The following is a 9,041-nucleotide window of genomic DNA, read 5'->3' as shown; positions in this document are numbered from 1 at the left end:
AGTAACCAGACCGCGAGGTTTTGTACCTTTTTAGCCATTCGTTCGGAGTTTTGCCGGTTTGGTTGCTAACCTTGGTGCTCGTTGCTCAAAGATTCGAATGGGTCGTTATAGTACTGAACGGTTTTCGACAAACGGGGAGGTATTCCAAAAGGGAAGTATAGCCGACATGGATCAACAGTCAACGCGTGATTGAAAGCGAGCCGCAAAGTGGTGCATTAGTAGAAATTTATAGTTAACCAATATTTTTGTAGAATAACAGGATAACCGAAGGGTTAAAAACGATTTGCGCTGTAAGGAAGACGGAAAATATAAATGTCCTGTGAAACTAAATATATGATTCAACTACACCAGTCCAAAATAGGGCGGTTCATTTGGATTGTTGACCGGGAAGGCAGTCACTCAAGGTTGGAGGCAATTTGAAATGTATACGAAGTTGCAACACGAGCAGTTAAGGTGACCACCCAACCGTGCATGTATGATGTCCCATGTTTAGTGACGAAACGTTTGCAAACACACCATCAAGCTAGGAGTACAAGTCAACAGGCACCTGGTTTACAGTCGAACAGCTCTAGAGTCTTCTTTCTGCATTTTATATGCCTATGTTGATGTTTTTGCTCCAGCTGACTAGAACAGCATGCACACTGTACTTGCCTCGTGAATTCGAGACAGTTGGTCGTAACCGGATTTCACACTAATCTCTTCCCAAAAATATAGTGGAGGCTAACAAGGGCTACCTCTATTCACTCGACATCGAAGTCCAGGTTTATGCTTCTCAGTGCTACTAATTGACTTTCTTTTTCACAGCTTTCCGAGGGCACTGAGAGTCGGACAGAAGTTTTCCAGAGCCTTGTTTTAGAGGATATAGGCTTATCTGATGGAGTTAGACGTGTCCTTTTCGCCACCAGTTCTGATGGATATTGGATCAATTCATTACTGATAATGGAGGCTGTTGTGCATTTGCTTGGTCGGGGCATTCATGCTTCGCCTCCAATTGCAGTCCCTTTGGTGAAGGAGGATCTCATCCATTCTCCAGAGCGTAAGTTCTTCCTATCACACTTGTGTACCCCTACGCATCCCTCGCGCGTCATAAGTCAAGTGGTTTAAAAGTAAGATTACGGGAAATTTAGGCGGCGAGTTCTCCCAAGAACAATAACCAAATCTTGGTGCGGCAGTGAAGCATCGGTGTTGAACACTGATGTCATGCTGTCGATGATGATGGTGCGTCTACACAAACGCTATTTAAACACGTCATTCCCATCAATGGATTTCGCATGCTCAGTTTGGAACGAACAACAATGTCCGTCATTGAAATACGTCTCTTTTGGAATGGTTTCGACCCAGAGCCTTATGGCTATCTGCTCTTTTTGGTGTCAACTAGCAGGTTCAATATTCTTATACATGCTTACGCCAGCCGTACGATCTCTTGACTGTTACATATCCGCTTTAATAAATCAGCAATGAGACCTGATACCTGGGACGCAAGCACCTAATCCACTTTCGTTGACCGAGAGCGTAAAATTAACACACAGTGTGTGGTTGACACGTAGTGATAATAAGCGTCCGAATTGCAGGGTGTGTTTGCTCCAGAGTAGACATAGTGTTTGTTCGTCCACAGGTGAGGGGTTTGTGTTGCTTGATCAACAAGGACTCGTAGATCGTGGGCAACCTAATGCTCATTTCTACTAGCAACACGGAACGATTGTTTGAGCTCAATAATGCATTCGGTTTCGTGCCGTATCTTGGAGGGCTTCCAACTGCGTGAAAGGAGAATTACGCGAGCCCCAGTCGAGAGGTTCCGATGATTCTGAAGAACCTTGTTTGATTGCAGTCATGTTCATTTTTCTGTTGCCTCCATGCTATTTTTCATGCGAAATGATTGCTAGCGAGGGTGTATATTGTATATTGTATATAAAAAATACAGGCGGGGCATGCGTAGCACTGTAGAGAATCTCACTCGGAAACCAAGAACATGAGCCTAAAATAACGGGGCCCATTGGCCGCACAACACTCTTAGCTGAAACACCTTTGCGAGTGGAATAAACCTTTTGGCCAAAATATCGCATTTTGTTGCGAATGTGCTCAAGCTAAAAATCATCCAAATCTATGTTCATATTTTAGCTGCTCGCTAAATTTCATTATCCACTGAAGCAATCATACCCCTAGCGGAAAACGTCTGGTGGAATACTTTCCTAGCATCGCTGAGACTCCGGTATATCTAGATGGGGCTGAAAAGTGTGGACTCTTACTCTGAACTCAGTTACCTGTCCCCTTCAGTCCACCAAGGACACGTCGTAGCTTTAGAAAATTCAATTCCATTCTGCGAATACTGAGTGCCCGAAATAACAGGTTTGATGTAGATTTGTTTTTTACAAGTTCCAATCATATCCAGACAAGATATTGCTCTGTATGAAATACTGAAAGGGACGGATCTTTAAATGTATCATCTAACAGCACCGTATGTTTTCTGGGTTGTAAGGTTCTTAGTTGAACTTGTGTACTACCAAAAGAAAAGCTTTTAATTCGTTTCCGTTTTAAAATATGTTCTGGTCCTTTCGCATGATCCAATGTAACACATTCCGTAATCGACCAGCAAAATTACCTTAAAACGACTGTTGGAAGGAAAAATTTGGCTGTTGTTTTCGTTTTGTTATGTAAATTGCGGCTCCCCCTCGTTCAAATACGCTTTTGGAGTAGTCCAACTATCACAAACGTAACGACTATTTTAGACGTTTCATGGGTGACAGAGGTATCATGAACTGTAACTTGATCACCCCACTCTCCGCATATTGCACGCATTCACAATGGCAGCGATTAACTATTATTGCGCATATGGTTCAACCACTGTTAACCAGCAAAGCAAGCAATCCATATGTATGTACAGCTTTATGTTATCGCTACATCTAGACCCGCCAAAGGCTCTCAGTTCACCCACCTTTCTCATTCCTTCGGGCTTCTCATGGGGTTTACAGGCTCACACAAATGAGCACAAACTGTTTGTTGCCCTAACTGTGCGTAGGCATCTAGCGCTCCAACCACTGTTGACAGGTAAATCCGCATTAGGTGTCATCAAACTTCGTATATCTACGCAAACTAACCAGATTCGCAGGAACAACCATTATGTTAATGTGCACAAGAACCCCACAGCCACCTTAAATATTGCTTCTTGCGTTCCAAAATCCCAAACTTGAAGCAACTCCAGAAACTGTTCGAAATCGAAGTGACTCACGAAGCGTTTTCTTGAAACCTTTGACCGAGGTACTGTGAAACGTCTCCCGTGTAGAAACCTAATAAGGAGCTGTCTTGCTAACCACTGAGCGGTCCGTCTTGGCTTCAAATGCGTGGAACCATTGGGGACTTGAAACGCCTACCCAGTCGCATGCACACGTTTATACTACGGATGATGCATGCTAGTAGCCTATGATTTAGTGTCCAAGCTTCGCCCCCATCTGATGGAAAGTGAAGTTTATTAAGGAACACCGCTGTGCAGTGTTCGTTCACTTATGTATTATAGTCAATGGATGTTCAGTAAAGTTCAAGAAGACGCATGAGGATGTTCAGTTTCGAAAGACTATGTGCGTGTGATATGTTTGCTTTCCTGCCTACTGGCCTGTAGCTGCTTAGTTCGGTGTTTGCTAATAAATAACTTCTCAGTGAAATTCTTTCCTCCATTTACGAGTAGTTGACGACACAGAAACAAGGGGGCCCATTAATGAGGTGGACCTCCTGTCGCATAAATCAACGGTCCGCAGGGATTGGCTACCATTACCTGATTTATCGTTTCAGGCCCCTGACCGTCAATGAACCCTTGTGCTTCCATTATCGCATTTTTTATCACACACTTCACTCGATTCTTTAAGATCCGCATCCTGTATAGAGGCTAGGGCGTACAAAAAGTCGACTAAGGTTTGAAAACTAACTTCCTAGTATCTGGTCTCATGATATAACAAAGAGCAACCATCCGATGAATGACGTCAAGAAGGTAGTATCGGAAAATAGAAAATGAACTTTTATAGTAACGCTTGCAATATGAGACAAACGTCATTAGTTGTCGAGCATTGGTTTTAAATCAGATCCCGTTGTTCAGCTCTGTTAACCAGGCTAGATAGGTTTCCAGCGATTCAGAATTCTTGAACATATTGACTGGTGCCTGTTACTTCACGTCGTTCAGAATTGCAGTTTGCTTTTTGAAGTAAAATAACTCCTTGAAGAACACAATCGCCAACTTCCTACATGGGTGGGTAGTCGGTGTATTTGGAGATAGAATCTCCCTCAGAAATCTGGCGAAGAACGTTGGCTATAGTCTATCATGGGGGCTTCGTCTTATTTGTTCACCGTTCCATTCCATCGAGATGGACCACAGTGAGAAACGACGATCCTCAGCCCTTGGCCTGAATTCGCAGTTCTGGATCATCGTTAACGGGGAAGACGGGCTGTGAACGAGACCGTCTGTCCTCGGAAGTGCCTCTTTGAAGAGAGTGTACTATACCTTTTTCTTGCCGTTAAGTGGAAGATTCGGGATAATTATGACGACTGGTTTTATCAGCGAAACGGTTTTTTCACCCCGAATTATAAGTAACTTTTGTTTGTCGCAATCATCGAATGACCAATTGAAGTTCCTCGACTGTGGTCACACCAGTGGCAATGATAATATTGAATGATGCAAGTTTAATGGAACGAGATAAATAAATTTGTTTATTGACTGTGTGGTGCTGTCACGAATAATGCTGGTTGGCTCCCAACTTGCTTCGGTGGAACAATTCACACATTTTCTGTTATTTTCTGTGATACTAGTTCAAACCACATTTTCGATGTGACCTATGTGACCCTATATAGGGTGATTTCGCCAACGATAGTTTTCTGACTCAGTCTAAGTCAGTCCCACTGCAGCAAAACTTAATATTCCCAATTTTCCTATCCATTTCACAGTCTACGTGCCGCACGATCTCGTTAGGTGGATCATGATAGACGTTGATGATGTTTTTCTGCATGGAACGGGCGTTGACTTTACTGTGGATGATGCTTCCGTGAGTATTCCGCACTTGTACTAAGTTTTAGACTAGTGTTGATGTTGATTTTTCCATAAAATCTAAAGATCGATACGTTTCATGCACTCATTTCGTCGAGAAGTCCGTTTATATTTGACTTTCGCCATCAGCTTGGTTGGGTCAATCGATGAACTGCAATCAGGGGATACGCGTGTAACGGCGGATACTTCTGATGAGGCATGCGAGTAGTATCTGGTTTTCTCGTAACTCCGCCTCGCGTCTAATGGAAGGTGAGGTTTATTACGGAACTTGTGGAACTGCTTTTCAGTGTTAGTTTGCCATTGCGTAGTAGTCAGTGAAAATTCATGGAAGTTTAAGAATACACGTGAGGATATTCAGTTTTTGAAGACAAAGTACATACAAGACGTTTACTTTCCTGTCCAATAGTTTGTAACTGCTCAGTTGGTGTTTGATAATAAACGACTTCGCGGTGAAATGCCTTCTTCCTTTCACGCGTATTTTTGTGTTATGCGCATCGTCTAGAAAACTGACCACTTCTTGTGTATATGGTTAACTTGTTTTTGACACCCTCCGATATTCCGTTAGTAGTGCACATCTGTAGAACGAGCCCCATTTCCTCTTGTTTTTCGCCACTCTAAGCGCCGGAGAATTTTATGCAATCGAGTTGGATTTTCTCGCGCTTATTCTTGTGTAGAATAAATACGATGATCCTGCAGGAAAAGACACTCAGTCGTTGTGATCTGAATTGTGGCGAGTGTCAGTTTAAATGGGTGTGCGTAACAGAACACTTATGTAAAATACTTGAGACCGAGTGGTTCATGTATGTTTCTGTGCATCAGGCGCTGGATGCGAATGTCTGCTCCAATACGTACTATTGAAACTGATCGGACCAACGCACATATGAATATCCAACACGTTTTTGTGTGGATTTTTTAGTGTGTTTGTTATGGATGGCCTGAAAGCAATCCAGTCATACTCTAGAAAGCTGACGATCATATAGACTAGACCCAGCTGACCCTGAAGCGATTGTTGACAGCGTCGAATTACTGGCAGTAAAACGCCCAATTGTCACTACGTATTAACTGCGTCTTCCTACGAAAAAACAACCCTTTGGCTTATTGTCTAGCCTTGTTTTATCCTTTTTGATTTTGAAGGTGAATAGGAATCAGTTCAAGTGACACCTGGCCAACTGTCGAACTTGATCATTATTAAGACGGGACTATCAGTCGAAATTGTGCTTTTAACGATATTATTGTTTCATCCACTTTTGCTGTCAGGTCTAGTGGAAATATCGGATTAGCAATGCTCAGGTACGTCAGGTAGTCCTAGGAAGGAGGAACTCTCGTGATAGATGAACTATTAACGCTTCGTAGGTTACGCTGGTTAGGACTGTACTCTGCCAGGTAGTCCTAGGAAGGAGGAACTCTCGTGATAGATGAACTATTAACGCTTCGTAGGTTACGCTGGTTAGGACATGTACTCTGCATGTCAGAAGACCGTCTGCCTCGGGGAACCCTTCTCGACCAGCCTTGTGCTGAGTGAAGGCGATCGAGAGGCTGACAGTGCATAAAAACACTAATCAGTAAACGTAGTCGGGTCGACAACTGCCGCCTTACTGGATGGGGACCCCATGGCTCCTCTCACCGATGGTTAATGACACCGGCAAAAATGGTTCAATCACGCAGTCACTGGCGTTATGTATCTAAGCTGTCGCCCTCAATTTATAGCTGCCCAATTAGTGAACCAACCAAATATGCCAACCCCTCCAAGGCTCATTCATATCTTCCACACTCCCCCACTTTCCGGTGATCGAAAATGTAGCAACTGGAACCAATATTTATAATGTTTCACAATTTATAGCTGGTTGATTGTTTGACACCTTCTGTGGCAGAATAGCATTTCGGCTATCATACTCATTGTCACAGTTACTGGTGGAGCTGTTCTTTTAAACAACCATTTACTCTTGCAATTCTGAAATGGTTGGGAGGGACAGTTCTACACGTATAGCGTGTCTCTGAACATGTCATTACATCAAATTTGTCCGCAATGCCAGCTACCGTGACAGAAAACGGATGCACGGGTCGAGGAGTTATGTGACATTGTCCCAAGACATTTGTTGTCTCACAGATGGAAGAAAACTGACGTAGTTTAAGTTTGCTAGTGGTTCAACTCAGAAGTGTGTTATCTTGATCATACCAGTACATGAAACCACAGGGCCACTTTGCAGGCAATTTGCAGGTGGAAGGAAAAGTCGTGCTCGAGTAGGTCAAGGTCTTATCCGCAAGAACAGATAAGACAAATTAAAAGTCTCAAAGTTATAGTGGAGCACGTCAATTTCTTATCTACTCTCTCGTCTTCGGACTTCCTTTATGCGGGCCGTGATATCATGGTATTTTTGTAGGCCCGATTGCTGTCCATTAATCAGGAGGAGGTAATGTCTATATAACGTTGTTCCATTTTGCCTCCTTTGAACCAAGTATGGTCTAAAGTTGTCCGTGAATTTGAAAACAAAAATCGTTTTCCAACAAAGCGGACGTAAAAACACAGTCCCTTTGGTTTTATTGGTACTTATTCTGTCAGGTCTTACTTGATCCACAACGTCACAAAAAGTAACCAGTTTTTTTAACACCTGTCACCATTATCTTTTTTTTTTTGAAGAGCACGGTCACAAACATAAAAAGTGAATGCAAGCGATGAATGCGAAAGAGTAACAGGAGAATATGGAAGAAAAGAGAGAAATGCCTCATTCGAAATCATGCCAAGAACAGTTTCAGTCTGATGAGATGAATCCTAAAGTATGTAAAGATTTTGATATGGAAACACGCGTCTAAAGACCAACAACCAAAGAAAGGACAAACAACGGTAGATGCTCTTCAAGGCGCAGTGTGCGCTAGCACAGTCAAGACTCGCACATCAGGCACAAAGTGATCGGCATACTGGGTCTGGTGTGAGTTTAGATGGCAAAAATGTACATTTAACGCCATGTCCTCCCTACCACTGATCTACATTTCGGTGTAGTTAATGGCCACTAATTGGAGATTTTAGATGTTGAATTATCTCTGACGTACTTCCCTAAGCCACCTTGAGTTTTATCATTGATTCAGGGCTTGACACTTACAGGTTTGTTCAGCCCCAAAATTTGTTGATTTCTGGTTATTCTCGTTTCTTTATGGTGTATCACGAGGTTTGTTTGCACTGAGACCTTTTCATTTCAAAGAAATGCCCGACCTATTACATCTCTTGGAATTGCGAATTGTGGGGAAATTTGTTCAGCTGAGCCAGGTTTGATTGTTGTAAAAGCATACTGATCATTGATGACGTTACTGAGCATCAACTGGACATTTTCTCGGTTTATGTCTATTTTCAGGCCTTGTTACACGCCCAACTGCAATGGCGCCAATCGATACCTGGGTTTACTTTCGATCTTGGATTTTGTGGTCGGTTTTTCGAGCATGCTACTGGGTCTGGTGTGGGATCAAATGGTAAAAATGTACCTTCAACGCCATGTGTCACGCATAAAAGTGTCATAAGTACGCAGGGAGCCCACAATGGCAATCAAACACAAGTCACTGACTGCGACCTCAGGAAGTCCCAGTCCAATAATAGCCTTAGCGGATTGAGGAAAGCAGATCCCTCGATAAGAGATGGTCATCGGTTGGTGAACCAAAAAGTCGATATCACAACCGATGGCATGTAGGGCTGAGATTATGGCGAGGGAATGTTCATCAGCACCATACTTCTGCTTCTTCTCATTCCACACTGTCTCTCCACGCCAATCCGAGACTATGCTGACGTCTATTACAGTTGCACGGCGATCTCGAACAGCGATTAGGTCAGGTTTGATGAACGACGTAGAAGTTGGGGCTCTCAACTCCTCGAAGACGGTGTACCCCAGTCGACAGAGACGTTTTGCAAGTTCCCTTGAAACCCGATTATGACGAGCACATCTGGCATCATGCGTGATCCAGCAGGATTGCAAAATATGCACCAAACTCTCCGGTTGGCCACAGTTTCCACGACATAAGATCGTCTGGC

General features: G+C 43.2%; 1 protein-coding gene across 1 annotated transcript in view; it reads left to right on the top strand.

The window, feature by feature from the left end:
• Positions 1–9,041, top strand: part of T265_12678 (hypothetical protein) — a gene marked incomplete at both ends in the record, with an annotated part of 35,271 nt that overhangs the window by 9,515 nt on the left and 16,715 nt on the right. Inside the window, 2 exons of the mRNA XM_009164941.1 lie at positions 805–1,036; positions 4,927–5,024. Of these exons, the coding sequence (XP_009163205.1) occupies positions 805–1,036; positions 4,927–5,024 (330 nt within the window). The remainder of the gene's footprint in view (positions 1–804; positions 1,037–4,926; positions 5,025–9,041) is intronic.

Source organism: Opisthorchis viverrini (assembly GCF_000715545.1).
Source record: "Opisthorchis viverrini unplaced genomic scaffold opera_v5_10, whole genome shotgun sequence".
NCBI lineage: Eukaryota > Metazoa > Platyhelminthes > Trematoda > Opisthorchiida > Opisthorchiidae > Opisthorchis > Opisthorchis viverrini.
The sequence above is the reverse complement of the archived record's forward strand: the minus strand, read 5'-3'. Positions and strand labels throughout refer to the sequence as shown.